The sequence below is a fragment of the Grampus griseus genome (assembly GCF_964374135.1).
Source record: "Grampus griseus genome assembly, chromosome: 7".
NCBI classification, from domain to species: Eukaryota; Metazoa; Chordata; class Mammalia; order Artiodactyla; family Delphinidae; genus Grampus; species Grampus griseus.
This window is the reverse complement of record NC_139001.1, coordinates 98,298,371-98,314,840: the sequence shown is the minus strand read 5'-3', so window position 1 is coordinate 98,314,840 and position 16,470 is coordinate 98,298,371. Positions and strand designations below refer to the sequence as shown.

General features: G+C 47.2%; 2 protein-coding genes across 2 annotated transcripts in view; both read right to left on the bottom strand.

Annotated features, from left to right (window-relative positions):
* LYPD1 (LY6/PLAUR domain containing 1) overlaps positions 1–12,421 on the bottom strand; it is a 49,027-nt gene extending 36,606 nt beyond the window's left edge. The window contains exons 1-2 of the mRNA XM_082658896.1: positions 12,332–12,421; positions 10,866–11,003 (exon numbers count right to left, since the gene is read on the bottom strand). Coding sequence (XP_082515022.1) covers positions 10,866–11,003; positions 12,332–12,383 — 190 coding nt within the window. The 5' untranslated portion in view covers positions 12,384–12,421. The remainder of the gene's footprint in view (positions 1–10,865; positions 11,004–12,331) is intronic.
* A 1,899-nt stretch (positions 12,422–14,320) lies between these two features.
* NCKAP5 (NCK associated protein 5) overlaps positions 14,321–16,470 on the bottom strand; it is a gene marked incomplete at its 5' end in the record, with an annotated part of 911,020 nt that continues 908,870 nt past the window's right edge. Inside the window, one exon of the mRNA XM_082658819.1 lies at positions 14,321–15,685. Within this exon, the coding sequence (XP_082514945.1) occupies positions 15,404–15,685 (282 nt within the window). The 3' untranslated portion in view covers positions 14,321–15,403. The remainder of the gene's footprint in view (positions 15,686–16,470) is intronic.

Below are 16,470 nucleotides of genomic sequence, written 5' to 3'. Positions count from 1 at the left end.
GGGAACAGATATTTATGACTTATTATCTCACTATTAACAGTGCCCTTCAGTGATTTATGAAACTGTGCTCTTGCATGTTTAACCCTGAAGGCCTTCTCATTATTGTTCCAAAATGGCAAAGTTAACATCACGGGGCCCAAAGATGAATAATCAGTTTCTTGCACACAAATTTACCCGAATTAGGGACAACAGAGTCCTCGGTGGCATAATGGCTCCAGATGGGATGGGCCGAGAACATCGAATCATTTAACTCAAGGCACCCTTGTATTCGTCGCCACGAACACATCATTCTCTCCCGTAGAAAATATCCTCACACTAAAATTTAGTTATACTCTTACAGCTCATCATTCAGTGAACCAAAATTCTGAAATGTCACATACACCTTGAACTAAACGTCGGGACATCACTTGCTAGCGTATGTACTTCTTTCCCTTTCCAAAATGTGACAGGTGGGAAATTCCCCGTGGTCCAGTGGTTAGGACTCCACGCTTCCACCGCAGGGGGGCACAGGTTCGATCCCTGGTCTGGGAACTAAGATCCTGCATGTCCCACAGCACAGCCAAAAGAGAAAAACGTGACAGTGATTCATGATGGAGGTCCTCTGACGATGCATTTCAGTGTTTGTTTTACGCAAAAGAGCGGGTGACGTTCGGGCGACGAAATCATCCCTGTTATTTCTCCAGGGGGCCTGGAAGCACTATGCTGGATTCTTTCCGGTTTTGTGCAAGGATTTCTCAAAAGGTGATTCGGCAGACACTGACAGTCGGCCACCCGATAGCCACCCTCTGCTTTCTTCCTTACAGCAAACAGTGGCCATGAGACGACATTCTGATCAATGAAAGATAAGGAGAAGGCTCTTGGGGGGACTTTGGGAGAGATTTTGTTTTCTTGTTAAAAGGAAAAGCTGGAGAGAAAAGCTCCTTGGTGCTATCCCTTCCCTTTAATTGAATATAAGTAGCCACCTTGTGACCAAGAGGCAATTGGCCTCAGGACAAAAAGCCAATGCTTAGGAAAAGGAGTAGGAAAATGGAGAAAACCTGGGTCTTCGATGACATCACTGAGTTGTGGAAGCAACCCCAGGGCATCCTTCTTCTGGATCATCTTGTTAGGTATACAATACAGGCCTTTAAGACTCAAGTCTCCATTGTTTGCCACTAAAGACATTCTTAAGTGATACAGAAAGTGAGGTCCAGAGTGGAGGTAAGAACATAAAGGAACCTGGCAGCAGCAATGGCTGGTTCTCCTTTGAAACTATGTCCCATAAACCAATGAGGGGAACAGACCTAAATGCTTCTTGACGCCTGAAGCTACTGCAGCCAGAACTTCTTCGAGCTTCAACGTAAGAATGACATCCAGGTCTTACGACAATGATATTAATGATATTCAATAAACAGGGCAAGAATACAAGCAATTAGTTGGATTCTTAGAGCCTAGTGAAAGCGTTAAGTGCAAGACAGACCATGGGAGAACAAAAACATAAAACAGAGTCTTTTTTTTTTTCTGCTTCTCTCTATGGTTTAATTTTCCAAAACCAAATGGTTTAGAAGCACATCCCCCAGCTGAAAGTCTGGATTGCCTCTGTCTCGTGGGACCTATCCATTTGTATTTTAAACTTGCATCTCCTGTGCGGGAGAGGCCTGGGGAGAGGGAACAGAGATTTGTTGGGGGAATATGACTGCATATATTTCTTCCTAAGGGAGTTCATGACAAAGGCAGATCTCAATGTAACAGAGTTCCAAATACTTAAACCTCCAGCTGATAGAACTGGCTGGGTGGTGACCTGTTCTCAGCTTGAGTACCAAGTTAGTGGAATATTGCAGAAGTAGGGTGTGCGTGTGTTTCCAGAAAACACTCCTATTCAAAGCACATCCTTAAAAGCTGACCTACTAGAAAAACTGGGGTGGATTACACTTCAGAGTTGTTCCTTAAATGACATTAACAGGCATGAGTAGACTCTTTCCAGTTTAACGAAAAAGCAAAAAGTATATTCAACTTATCTTTGTTCTTTGCTTCCTCTTATGATAGAGATTTAAGCGCTCTCATTTTCGACATAATATTTAAAAAATACCAACAGATAAACCTATTTATTTTAGCTTGAAACTTGATTTTTCAAGCATACTCATTCAGCAAATATTTATGGGATATCTGCATAGCAGTGAGTAAGTGTAAGTATATGTGTGTGAAAGAGAGGTAGGGAAGGAGGGGGAGAAACAGCGAGAGACCGAGAGAGACAAAGGAAGAGGGAGGCAGGCACGGTGGGCTTTCAGGAGCCCTGGGCACAGAAATGAACACCAGCAATGGACACTAGTGAATGAAGCTACAATTCAAGTCGATTAGGAAAGGATGCTCTAAAGTACTAAAGGGTCATGCGCCAGCCAAACTGCTGGCTGGAGAACACTGACCAAAAATAAAATTGTCAGAGCAGCCCTCTGTCATCCTCCTGTCATCACCGACACCAGGGAAGGTCAATTCCAGAAGCACAGGTAAGCAGGGCCCCCGGCTGGCTTTTACACACGGACCCAGGTTTTACACGGATGGTTTAGCCTCTCTGGATTTCAACCCACTCTTATGTAGAACTGCCTCTGACCTGCTTTCTTTTTTTTTTTTCCCCTTCCAACAGCCAGTGACAGGTTGAGTAGAATGATGTTTGGCCTCTTTAAAGAAAGTCAGCGAACTCTTCCCTCTCCAGGTGCGGTCCCACCCACTCGCGGCCTTTCTCTCTGAAGCCAGGGAAATTCTCGAAAGATGATATCTCACGGCTGGCTTTGAAGCCGAGATCCATTTGGATGTCCTCACTGGGTGGAAAACTCATCAACCTGCCTAGCCTCTTGGTATCTCTGAAGTTACCGGAGACCTGAGTGTTTTGCCAGATTCTGCATAAGCAACAACGAAACAGTGCACAAAACCCATCACCCAGCATCACGTTGGGTGCTCTTTGAAGCAGCCTCAGTGCAGGGCATCCGAAGCTGCTCTGCACATTCATATTCACAGCGAGTACAGCACGCTGGACCACGGCGGGGGGAGGGCTGAGAGCCTCTCCGGGTATCACCGGCTCCTGGCGCTGTCTCCACCCATCCTCCGCTCTCACCGACAAGTCCAAGAAATAGAAGAACATCAAAAGCTATTGTCCATGTCCAGTGAGAAATGAAATGCCCTGGACCAAGTATCACAACTTCCTTAGAATAATGCAACACTTCAATCACTTTTGCCTCTGGACCCCTCTCCTGGTTTATTGCAAAGTCAGAAAGGTGGGAATCAGCATTGCGAACTATTCCTGCTTTATTCTATTTAAATGCATTGTTGGAGAAAAGCAATTTATGACCAACTTTTTATGGTTTCACCTTATCGAAAGCACTTAATTCAGTTCCTCTGCTGCTTTGCTTTGGACTGTTGAAGGCAATCAGAAGGTCGGAAGTAATTTATTAATAAGGGAACATGTGGTATAGTTTTGGCTGGTGAAAACGGTTCCTGAATCACAATATAGCCACAGCCCAAAGTTTACCGTGGATAGAAGGAATTAGTGACATATATCATAATTCTTTTGTTTATTCACAGGATGATTCATCACAGGTTTGATTGAAGCTCCTACTTTATAGATATGGCCTTTTGTGGAATGCCCAGGGGAGGAAACATTGTCCTCTACCAGCAATTCTCTTCCCCCAAAATACAATCACTTGCACCACAAGGCAAAGAAGGATTCAGCTTAGTCTTTGAGAGGGAAAGAAAAGAAACTTATACCTTCTGAAGGAGCAAACAGCTGTGCCTACATAAAGACTCTAATCAGTGACTTGGTTTGGGAGAAAAAGGCTAGATTTGCACATGTTTACTGAGTATTCCTTGTAGATGATCAAATCACACCAGAATCCCATTTCCTTAACTACAATCTCTCCCCAGAATACTTCTCAACCTGCTCAACCCTCAAGCTTTCTCAAGGGAAGAAAGGGAAATGGACTCATCAAGATGCTTAAGCCCTCAGGAAAGAAAACTACAGTCTTCTCATCTGTGAAATTATAAATGAAGATCTCTTCTAGCCCAAGAGGTGCAGGATGCTTGAGGGCTATGGTCTATGGGTGAGGCCAGATGTTGGGATGGGCAGCTAGGATCACTGATAAGAGCTTCTGGCATCAGGAATAGCCCACCCAAGATGCCTGAGGATTCTTGTGGCTAACAAACAAATTCAAGGTCCCCTCAGGGAAAAGCAGATTAACAGATGGCAATGGATAGGGAGGCGATGGATGGGAAGCCCAGTGCTGGGTCCTTTGCCCCACGGCTCCCTTGGACATCTTACTCTTGGCACAGGTTTTTAGTTCCACTCAGCAAACTGGCTAATTAGCCCCTGGAGTTCCAGGTTCACAGCCATGCCCTCTCCTACCCCATCTCATCCCACCCCACTCTAATTGAGGGACTTGCCAAGCCTGAGTTTTCCCTTCAGACCCCTGGACGAGCAAGAGGAAAGGTGCACTTCAAAATGGGATGTGAAACGGGTGCACCTTGAAAACATTATCCTAAGCGAGAGAAGTCAGTCACGAAAAATCACATTTTCTGTGATTCCATTTACAGGAAATGTCCAGAAGAGGCAAATCCACAGGGACAGAAAGTAGATTAGTGGTTCCCAGATTAGTGACAGCTAACGGGTACAGGGTTTCTTTTTGGGGTGATGAAAATGTTCTGGAATTAGATTATATTCACAACTCTGTGAATATACTAAAAACAAATCAGTTATACACTCTAAAAGGATGCCTTGTATGGTACGTAAATTACATCTCAAAAAAGTTGTAATTAAAATCCAGAAAAGAAATGGTATTAGAGTGATCGAAAAAATCCCGGGGAAGAAAAAAGGACTTGAATTCCAGTCCCACTGGCTGCGTGGTCCTGAGCAAATTGCTACATCTCTCTGCATCTCAGATTCACCAACTATCAAGTGAATATATTATCTCACTGCGAACCTTCCAGGCTAAGTATAAGGACCCTATTATAAGGAATGAAAGGTTACATGCAAGGACTCCTTCAGTCTGAGAAATGAAGAAGTAATATGTAAAGTAACTTAGGCTCAGGTGTCTGGGCCAGCCTTCAGAGGCAGCTACGGAGAGTGAACGAAGCAACTCCTGGTGAGCATTCCGGCAGGTTTCCCCCTTTAGTACTGGTGCCTTAAGGTGGTTATACTGACAGCATTCCTCACTGCCTTGCTGTATCTCATAAGAAGACAGGTGGCCTGTTTCTACATATTACAGCAGAGAAAGCTAAGCCCCTGGGATGTTAAGTAACCTCTTTAAAGTTACCAAGCCTGGGAAACCTGGAGCATGGCTCCTTGCTCCCTAAAGGTGATGGATACCCTTTCCATTCAACTGCTGACAACAGGGGTTAGGGTGTGGGCTACTACTGCACAGTGTGATAATAAACCTTTCCCAGGTCTGGGCATGAGAACCTAAGTCAGTCAATCAGAGAAAAAAAGAAAGAGAAAGGGAGGGAGAGAGGAAGGTAGGCAAGAAGGAAAGAAGGTGGGAAGGGGAGAGGGAGAGACAGAAAGCAGGCTGTATATTCAGATCTTTTTTATTTCAGGAATATGTAAGGGAAGCAGATTTCCTTTTCAAAGTTCAAAAGGAAACGGTGTGTTTTGTTTTCATAGTTCGTTTCATTTTTCACTTGGGAGAAAAAACCCAGCTTTGAAGCCTCTCTGTTTAAACTCATTAGGAAAACCATCAATGATGGAAGCTTTCATGAAATCGCAGTGGGAGGAATTAAGTGTTATGGGAGAAGCTGGATCAATCTTCAAACGTTTCATCTCTGGAGATGGGAGGTCAGCCCTGGCTGCTTGTTCAGCTGGAAAGTTAACATAAACAAATACTTTACGTACTGGAGAGTCCGAGGGACTAATGACATTTGATATTCACCCTCTGAAGACCTCCTCAGAAGTCGGCTACGCCTGCCACATGAAAAAGATGGATGCATCTTGAGAACTAAGTGAACAGTCGGATTGGCAAAATGTCTTGCTCTGGAGAGAAAGGTGTTCTTTCAGGGTCCCACTGGAAAGGAGGTAATGATATTGACATTCATCGCACAGAATCTTTCCCCGTGTAATTCATAACATTATTGAGGTTGGCATGGAAACCTTTTTAAGCAGGGCCGGTGTTCATATATGAGAATATCTTTCTTGACACCTGAATCTTTTTTATTTTAAAGTTTTTTAATCTGTTGCAGTCTCCTTGGCAAAGTTAAAGTATGGTGATTATTTTTTCATTTTTGTTCTTTACTTTATTCTTAGAGTGGAGTCCATAGCCCATCTCAGTGATGCAAAATGGATTTGAGAATGAGAAAGTAAGGGCTACAGGTAGGATGTTCAAAAGGGAGATGACAGGAGAGAAGAGGTAAGAGAAAAAGATATGGAGCAGATAAAGGGCACGAGAAGATTAACAAACATCACTGGTACTCTGAACAAAGATGTTCTGGGGAAAAGAAGTTAGAAAACGTCTTTGTACGATCTGAACAGCTACAAAAAAGGAGGATGCAATATTTTCACTTCTTTTCTCACAAGAATTATGTTTGTGTGTGTTAACTGATATAGGCAAAATTTAAAAATATATGCTCATACATATATATGCCATGTGTGTGCGCTTTAAAGAATCCGGGTATAAAGGGACCCTGATATAATACTGATAAGCAAAATGGGCCCTTCTTCCTGCCAGGACCACCCCAAAGACAAACTACAGCCTGTTATTGTAAATCTTGGTGAAACTAAGCAGAGCACGGCCTTAAGAGAACATAGGCCGTGGTCAGCTTTCCACTGCTTTCTGCTAAGAGTGGGTGACAGATTAGAGACCCCAGGTCCTCTCTTGCTATCCCCTTATCTTTCGATAGCTCATGGGAAAATAAGGCATAAAATTACCCTGTCCAAGGCATCGAGCCATCCCTGCCCAACTTAATGAGCAACTAACTAACCCAAAAGGAAAGTAGCCATTACTTATACAGCCATAAGGTAGATGCAACATGGCATATAAATCAGTGAACTCGTGTACTGCAAAACAGACAGATTAATGCCTGTTGCAAAGGATGGGTGAAGAGATCGATTAGCTTACTGATTCAGACCATGAACTTTCTCGCAATATACTGCATTTAACTTTTAAATAACGTTTAGGAGAACCTGTAACATTTTGCTCAGTGGCAGAGCTATATTTTGCTAGGGGCAGAAATTGGCTAGTCTATAAAAATTAAATTACGCCCCTTTCACTGTATCTAGTCAAGAGGAAAAACTCTAATTACAAGATTGCACTGTCAAACAAACGCAGATTCACGTTCCTTATACCCTGGTTTTAAAATTCATGGGCGGGGGGCTTCTATTCCGAAGTGAAAATCGATATTTGAAATATTTTGCGGAGGGCGGTGATAGGCGAAAGCAAGAGAAATGTCATTATCAAGGGTGCTGGTTCATAGACACTAACTCATTAAGTGCAGAGCTGGAGAGAACAAGTCATTCATTATGCAAACATTTAAATATCAGTTAGTAAGGACAATGAAAGACGCCTTCTCTTCCCCACAACCCATGCCTTATTTCCCCATAAATGACCAAAAGGAAAAGGAGCAGAGAATCATCTCAGCATCTAATAGGAATGCCGCTCTGGGGAATAGGTAAAGGTCCTGCCAGTTGGTTCTCCTGTTCTTACAAAATCCACTTTGTGGCTCGTGCGCTCAACCCAGTTCACTAAGCCTATTAGGTGAGACTGGTGTGAGGATTGTCTAAGTCTTTAGCACTTTACCTGAATTATCTTTGCAGGCAACCCTGGCAGCATATTTTACTGTGGAAGGTGCTGGCCCAGGAAGCAGGTGCCTCGCAGTAACCATTGGCTGACAGACGTGGACCAGACATCTAATTTCTCTGGCCCTCGTTTCCTCCTCTATAACACAAAAAGGTTGGTCCAGACCAGCAGTTCTCAATTCAGGGCACCCCATGGTCACCTGCGGAGGCTGACCCACGGCCAGTTACACCACAGACTTCCAGAACTGGCCTCTTCAAGGAGGGGCCCAGACATGTGGACTTGAACAAAAGTCCCAGATTCCAATGTGCACCCTTGACTATAAATCAACTACCCACTATGGTTTATCCCTGTAAATATGATTCTTCTGTTGTTATATTTACTTATAATCTTTATGCAAAGGTAGGTTAGTTTGTGTGTATGAGCTGCAAAAGGTGGTGAACTTTCTCTGTTAAAGGAGAAATTCAGGAAGTGGTTATACGAGATGGAGTAGAAAGAAGGTTGCTAAACCCCCTTTCGTAATTTTTCTTGTAGAAAAGTGTGTATAATTTTTCAAAAAATTAAAACAACAACAATGACAGCAACAAAAGCCCTTCCGATTCCAAAGCGCTAAAATTCTTGGAACAGTATATGTTACTGATCAACACAAATGATTCTGACTTCGATTCCTAATAGCATCATTGAACAGGTGGGACTTCTTGCTCCAGAGGGGAGAAGTTGACCCTGCAGTGTAATTAAACACGGTGGGTCGTGGCCTGGGGAAATAAGGGCCTCAAAAGAGGATGCTCGGATTTCAGGTAATTTTCCTCACGTAAAGCACAGGGAAAGAGCCTCCTACACAGGGCACACAACAGGAGTTAGCTGTTGCTACTGTGATGAGTATACTACGCTGTGGTCACTTAACAATCAGAGGTTTTAGGTTGGCTCTCCAGCCCCGCCAACAAGGGGAGGGTTAATAACCACTTAAATTGATTGGTCTCCAGCCATCACATGATGACAATGGAAGCGCCTTGGAAATTTCAGCCCACTCCCCCTCCTGCCCCCATCCCTCCACGACCATCGCACTTTAAGCACAGAAACGTGCATTTGGCTGATTTCTATTGAATTCAGGCTAAGAATGCCTGGTTTCCACGTGTGCAGAGCTTGCATCCTTTCCCTAATAACCGGCTTTCCCTTTGAGCCCATCAACTGTTTCTGCTTCTCAAGCTTCACGACTGAGCTTGCCTTATTTCTCCAGTGTCTGTCACCCTCTAGCCTATGACATGTGGTGGGAGAAACCTGCTTTGGTGACAAAATGCCCGCCTTGACTGAGCTAATAGCAACTTCAGGTCAGGCACTGATGGACTTAGCGCTACAGCTCTGCGGGGAGAAGCTAGGCGTTATCAGGCCAGCACTGCCTTTTTTTTTTTTTTTTTTTTTTTTTTTTTACAGTGTGTGGTGGAAGAGAGGGAGAAGTTAGATGAAAAACCACACTTTGAAAATGGAGTTTGTAATGTTCACCTCAGATACACTTTTAGAGAGCAAGAAATTTGGTTCACAGCTTGTCCTCTTCTCGTGGCAACCATATCCCAGGTTATGATATATGATACCCAGGTAAGCATTGGCCTAGAGGACGATGAGAAAGTTTCACATCCCCATTTTTGTCTGGCTCTAAACTACTGCCTGGAAGAAAGCTACAGATGTTTGAGACACAGTAAAGTGTTCGAAGTGATTCTGAGGAAAATTACGGGAGTTCCTCAGGTAGAAAGGCCATCATCCATTTTTGCTCACATAAAATTCCCAGAAACAAGCAGAAAAGAAACAACCTGTTAGAATCACGCGTGTCAATCTTAGCTATAGAATCATCACTACGTTTTGCCTTTTTAACAGTCCGAATCCCATATGACAAAACAATGCATGCTGCTTTGTTTGAGGCGTTATTCTTGCGAGCGATTACGTTTCAGACTTCTCAGAAAAGTGATTCTGGTGGAAAGACTCCACACCTAGACTGCTAATGACCTATAAAAAAAAGAGCCTTTAAAGTTGCCTGCACGCACGCCACGTCACAGCACAGCGACCAGCTATCTGCTCCCCAGGTTACTATGTGGTAAGCCACAAGGCACTTCCAGGCCCTTCTCTGGGAAGAAACTACTTTCCCAAGGTGCTCACTTTAAAACTAGAGCCCTTGCGTGAATCTGCCAGCGGGGTAAGGGAAATCACTTAACAAGCTGGACCCTTCACCAGGCTCCGTGGGCAGGGCGGTTCAGCCAACTCAAGAGAAGCAGCGCTTGGGTGCACTGAATATCATTCACCCATCTTTTCAACATCCTTACGATGGCAAAGTCTATGTTCATGGACCTGACCTTGGCATTGAAACTCCAGTTCACCCGTTTCCCCAAAGTTCCAGTTGCACTTTTTGGGGGGCTTTGATTTCTGATGAGACTACTAGGCGGGGCTGGGGAGCCCCAGCTCCACGAGAAGACTGCAGGAAATGAGTGAGGTTTTCTCTCACAAGACCCCTTGCTTTTTTCGCCTCATGCGCAGGCCCTCTATCAGCCCACTAGGCAGCTAAGCTTGTGGGGCGGGGAACTACATTCCCTTGAAAGATCTTTGGCAATTTTTGCCTGGAATTGGATGCATCAGTTCTAAAATTAAATAAAGATGCTGTAGTGTTCTTCAAGGAAATATGGCGTGTCTCTTCGACAAAACACATTTTTCAAGTGCTGACCTCTGGGAACTTCAACTAGCTTCATATGTCAGGCTGACACTGCTCACAGGCTACTGTCTAGTTGCCCAAGCAGAGCCGGTTATCCATACATTTTCCAGTCTCCCGATCAGCTTTTAGCAGAGGGAGGTGAGGGCAGTCGATTAAAAGAGGAGAGCCACTCATTGAAATGCACTCCTCCCCCACAGCCATATGAGCTTCTTCTCCGGGAGAAGCCCTGGTAATTAACTCTAATGACATTAAAGTAACTTGGAACTTTTCATTTTCCCAGCTCTGGAAAAGTAAATCTGGGATAACCAGTGACTTTGCATTATATCAAAGTCAATCCCTTTTCCTGTAATGCAATGGCCCCCTCAGTCCCACCTCAGCCCAGGCTGGAGAGGGGAGGAAAAGGGGGGCTGCCGGGCTCTTACCTGCGCTTTGCTCCATCACTTCTTTCTGACACATGTCTTGAACGTTCACCGTGCAATTCACGATGAACTCGGGGGAGGAGCAGTCGTTATTTAGTTGGAATTCTTCACACTGGTAGCACTGGATTTGCAACGCAAAGCCTGCGGGACAGACGCAGTCGGATTCAGACCGGGCCGCCCCGAGACTACCCCAGAAGCCAGCATCCTGCCCCTCGCTCCAGCCAGCTGCGGCGCCCTCCCTCCTGGGTCTCCCCGGAAGGCGGCCGCGGTTGAAGCCGGTAGAGGGCGGCGCGGCCACCGAAGGTCCCGCAGGATATAAAGTGGGATTTGGCCCGCGAGCCCTGGACCCACTCTCCAGAAACAAAGAGCCCATCCGACACCACACCCGGCTCTTCCCCCACGGAAGTTGAAAGGAGGGCTATGCCGCCCGAGAGCCGAGGACCTGACGTGCGTCGGCTCCAGCCTACGCCGAAGGCTTTGCCTAATTGTTAATTGGTTACAAATGAGTTAATTACTATGTCGGCACCGTTCGCGATTGCCTTCGCAGACGCCTTTTCAGTTTTCTTTGATAGTCGAAGCCGGCATCCCTGTGCTGTGGCTCCGAGGCCCCCCCAGGCGGACGAAGGGTCGGGCGCTCAATGCTGCTGCGCCCCGAGTCCCCCGCCTTTCTTCGGGACGGTTCCCGAAGCAGCAGGGGTGGCCGCGGCGTGTGGCAAGGGGCGTGCGTGCGTGTGTGCGCGCGCGCGCATCCCCGGCCGCGACACCACAGTCCTTCCTTCCCGGCTTTCAGGGCTCCGTTTGGCTAGGGCTCCCGGTGCGGGTCCCAGCTCTGCAGAGCTGGACTGGGAGCCGCTCCTGTACTGGAGCGAAGGAGCCAGACGTTTCTGTACCTCTCCCCGCCCCAGCCCGACTGCTCCGCTCGGATCTACGAGCTCGCGTCTAGACCTAACTACCCCCGGCTCCCGGGCAGATGAGCCCCGGACTCGGCGCACCTCCCCTCCCAGACCCACAGCGGTCGCGCTCGGAGCGCAGCAACGCAGCCCCGGCCAGCACAGGCCACAGGCTGACCAGCATGCCGCTCACCTGTCGGCGGCGCCACTACCACGGGTTGCTAGCGACGCCTGACAACTTGGCGGGTTCGCGGACTGTCGCCCCCGCTCCCTCGCCGAGACCCTGCACGGCTCGGACCTTCCCTCCTCCCCAGCCCAGCTGCTTGTTTCGACCGCGCAGCCCGGGCACCTGCAGCCCGAGTCCCACCAATCCGCCGCTGCCGCCGCTCCTCCAGCAGCGCAGGATTTGGGCACTTTCCCATCTAGCGCCCCTGGACACCACTCGCCGCCGCCGAACTCCCGCCGGGCGACTCCTGCACAGCACGGGCGCGGAGGTGAGCGCCCAGCGGAGGCAGAGCGGCCGGCGGGTACACAGGGTGTGCGATCCCGGCCGGACGGCTGGCCGCTTCGTCTTCTTACCTTGAAGCAAGAACAGTCCGCAAAAAGTTGCCGCGATGCCGAGGACCCACATCCTCCCGAAGCCGCGGGGCCGGGAGCGGGCAGGCGCATCAGAAGCGGCGACCGCGGCGGCGGCTGTCCGGGCCGCAGCGGCTGTGGCTGCCGAGACTGCTGGGGCCCGCGCTGCCGCCGCCGAAGCGCCCGCCGCCGCCAAGACGAGCCGCAGGTGCCGCCGGCGGCGCCCGCATCGCCCGCGCCGGGGCCCCCGGCTGCGGGTCGCCGCTTCTCTGGCTTGCGCTCCCGGGCAGTGAGTGCCCGGCGTCTCCGGAGTTGGCGACGGAGGCTGAAGGAACTGCTGGCGATCCGGAGCACCCAAAAAAGTCTCGCCTCTTTTCCCCACCTCCCACTCCAGGCACCACGTGACGGCTGCCGAGTTGGGGTGGAGGTGGCGAGCGGGGAAGGCTGGGACAGTCTTTTCACGTGTCCACCCCCTTCCGATAGCCCTCCTCTCCCGCCTCCGCACATCCCCTGGGACGCCTCGAGGGGGAGAGGGAGAGTGTAGTTTTCGGAGGCTGGGAGGCTGGAGACTGGGGAAAGAGGGAGGAGGGCGCAGCAGGTGCCACGGCGGTCGGCCGGGCGCCGTCAGCAGGACGTAGGAGGTGGGGTGGGAAGACTGCTTGCCTCTACTTGCAGGGGCGCTTGCCCCCCTCCTCTGCGCCCCCCGGGGGCTGGTGGGTTGCCCGCGGCAGGGTCCGGTCCACCCGGCAGGGAGTGCGGGGCCGCGCTCCCGTGCGTCTGGCAAAGTTGCACACTCGCAGGCTCCCTAGGGTATCCGGTGCAGCTGCGCCTTCTCTTCCTCAGAGAAGCCCCTGGGTAGTTACCGGGCTCGGCTTCAGCTGCGGCGCAGTGGGCGGGGTAGGTGGGGACCCTGCCCAGCTTCGCGCGCTCGGGCCTCGGTTCGTCTACCGCGCGCATCGCTGGAGGGTGCGGTAGCCTAGCCTAGGAGAGGGCCGCTCCGGGGACAACCGTGAATGAGCTCCCACTAGAAAGCAAATTGGGGTGAAGACGAGAGTTGCTCTCTTCCATCCCCTTCGTCCAAAAGGCCGGGCAGCTTCCTCCGGCTCTATTCACGGCGTCCTCTCGTGTACCGCGCCTTCCCAGCCCAGGACTCGGGCACTGGCACACCCCTCGCCACCTCCCCCCACCCCATCCCCCCTCTCTTGTACAAGCGACCCACCTGGAGTACTCCCGGAACGCCACCTTGCTACGTTTGCCTTCCTGGCCGCCGAGCCCTGCCGCAGGTGGTACGGGAGCCCGCTGGCCCGCCCGGAACGCCTGGGAGCCTCCGCCCCCAACCCCGCACGTTCCCACGCCTGTCCCCCAAATCCCTAGGCAGCATCCATTTCGGTGGAAAGGGCTTCATAAGCTTCGCCCCTCTTCACCTCCTTCTACTCGGGCCTCCTCTCTGAGGTGAAGGAAGCTCTCTTAGGCCGGGATGCTGACCATCTATTTCCCTATCCTGCCAGCAGAGCGGGTCCGGAAAGGGGCTTCAATGACTTTCTTGTCATTCCTCTGCAGAGATCGTTCCCTATCTGCCTCCGGCTCCTTCTCTCCCTTTGCACCCCTCTTCCTCTCATTTCTAGTTGGTTAACCCCTCAGGGAGACGAAAATGCTTTGACCATTACTCGCTAGTCTGCAGACTCGAATCTTACAATTGGCTGAATTACTGTTTCTGGAGGAATAGGGCCAGTTTCCTTATTAGTCTGCTTATTCCTTCGGGGGAATGCGTCGTTGGAGCGCGTGTGAGATTCAAATAACTAATTGCGCCGAAGGGTCCTTGAAGAAGCTCTTCTAAGCTTTCAGAGGGTGCGATTGTGATATGACGTTTATTCAGAAATGAAACAAAAGAATCTTAAAGAGTCTGAAAGACAATGACATAATTTTCATTTAAGACAACAAAATTCAAATATAACAAATTGCACAAATTAACCAAATAACACTGATCATACAATACTCTTTAAAGAAACGAGTGTGTACTAAAGTACCCATATAGATCCTAAAAATATCTGTTATGCCTAGTTTACAAGCTCCTGTACAAAAGCAATTATAAATAGTTCGCATCTAGAAAAAATACACGGTAACCTTTAAAATAGAATTTATCCTTACATATAAACAGACTTTGTAGGAAAAAAGGATATTAAAAAGTAAGAATTTTTCATAGCACCAACCATTTTATTTTTTACAAAGTGAACATTGCAAACAGGAATTTACTTTGATTTATAGATTGACCAGGTTTTAATCAAAAGAGCCAGAAGATAAAAATCAACAGATAATGTTGAGAGTTGCAGAGAACCACTAAGTAGAAGAGGATGTAAGGAAATGATTGGAGGGAAAGTAGAATTACATCGTCTCTGATACAAATAGCTTCTGATCAGTGTCACACTTGAGTACCTTCCTCTACAGTTTTCAGTAGAAGCAGAATTATACTTATTACTAGAACCTGAATCTCTCTGGCAACAATTTGGAAATTGCACTGGGATTAAAGTTTCTATCGAATTGAGATTATGAGATGGAGATGAGAGACAGCCCTCTGGTTTTTCAGCAGGCCCTGTTTTCTGTTTACAGAGTGTACCATCAAACAATCTGAGGGCTAGGACAGTGCCCTGAACAAAAACTGGAGTTGGAATTTTTCAAAAATATATTATCAACTTCTAAGACTTAGGGCATCATTTCAAGAGCGTGGCACTGATTCAATGTATTGCTGTCTTTTTAAGGTTTTTTTGCTACAAATATAATTTCTTTTCCAAAAAAAATTTACAACTTCTGTACAACTTCTTTTTCAAAAGAAAAGTGCAAAATTAAGACTTGTGTATCCTGGGTGTGTTTACTTTTAATCCTCACGGAACACAGCAAGTAGAGTCTATCTTTATTGCCTTGTCAGGGAAGTAAGCTCCGGTGGGCTGCTGGCTGTGAATCTGACAGTGGCGGCCCTGGTACTGCAATAGTTTATTCGTTGCCATCTCTACCTGCCCCGCTTCCCAGCCCTGTTTCTTAAGTGCTCCATTTCCAGCTCACTAAGGGGAAAAAAGTCCTTTACACATCATTTGAACCCTGACTTGCACAGGAAGAGAAGCTATCGTATAAAGAATCACTCAAAGATTCCAAATTGTCTACCCCAGGCCTATCAGAGTTACTCAAAGAGGCCTCTTCATTTTTTTCTTTTTCTTCCTTTTGTCCTTCAACCTTGTTCAGAGAGTTCGTCTCTTTTTCTAATAAGATCACAGTATTGCCGTTGTATTTATCGAATGACTCCAGGGAAATTTTACGTAATCTATTCTCAGGGTCTTCTCTTGTTTCTTCAACTTGTTTCAATTTCTGCAATAAAAGGAGGAAAATATTAGAAACATATTTCTTTGCAAAATCAAGTTATTCTATCCAATATTCAATTATTGTCAGTATAAAGTACAATTTAAAGGGATAGAGGGAACCTACAAGTCTTTAACAATCTTCCAGTATAATTTAATGTAATAAAGCCAATTTTAGGGATAAATCAAGACTTTAATCATTTTACTGAGATAAATAGGTCCCAATTTGCAAATCAGTTAAGTGTCACTTAATTTTAAGTGGATCCATCTAACATTTGTTCACGTAAAGTGCCTTATTTTTCTTAATCACAGTTTTCTTTTCTTACTAAATATTATTAGTTGTCCTGTTTCTAAATATGGATAGGGACTGAATTTCAGCCAGAAATGACAGTTCTATGAAAAAAAAAAAAAGCATGCAATCCCTTAAACTGACATAAAATTTAAGTACACATTAAACTTGTCAGATGCATTGTCACGTGTGTATTTTGTCCCTTTACAAGTCTTATGCTATTTGAAAGAGATCCCAGGTTGTGAGGGTATAGATTCTTCAAGGCCCAAAAAGGGCTTAAACATCATAGTAACAGGTCTGCACCCGAGTAACCTCTCCCTCCAGGAGGTTCTAGTAAAACCAACGTAAACAGGAATATTTATAGGCTGTTACTGGTAGTCTCTGGGACTTCATAAAACACTGCAGTCATATTCGATAATTACTGCAGGTAAACTCTGTAAACATGAATATATTTAGTTGCTCAAGTGACTCCTGAGGTCTGAGGTGAGACGGAATAGGAAGGCACA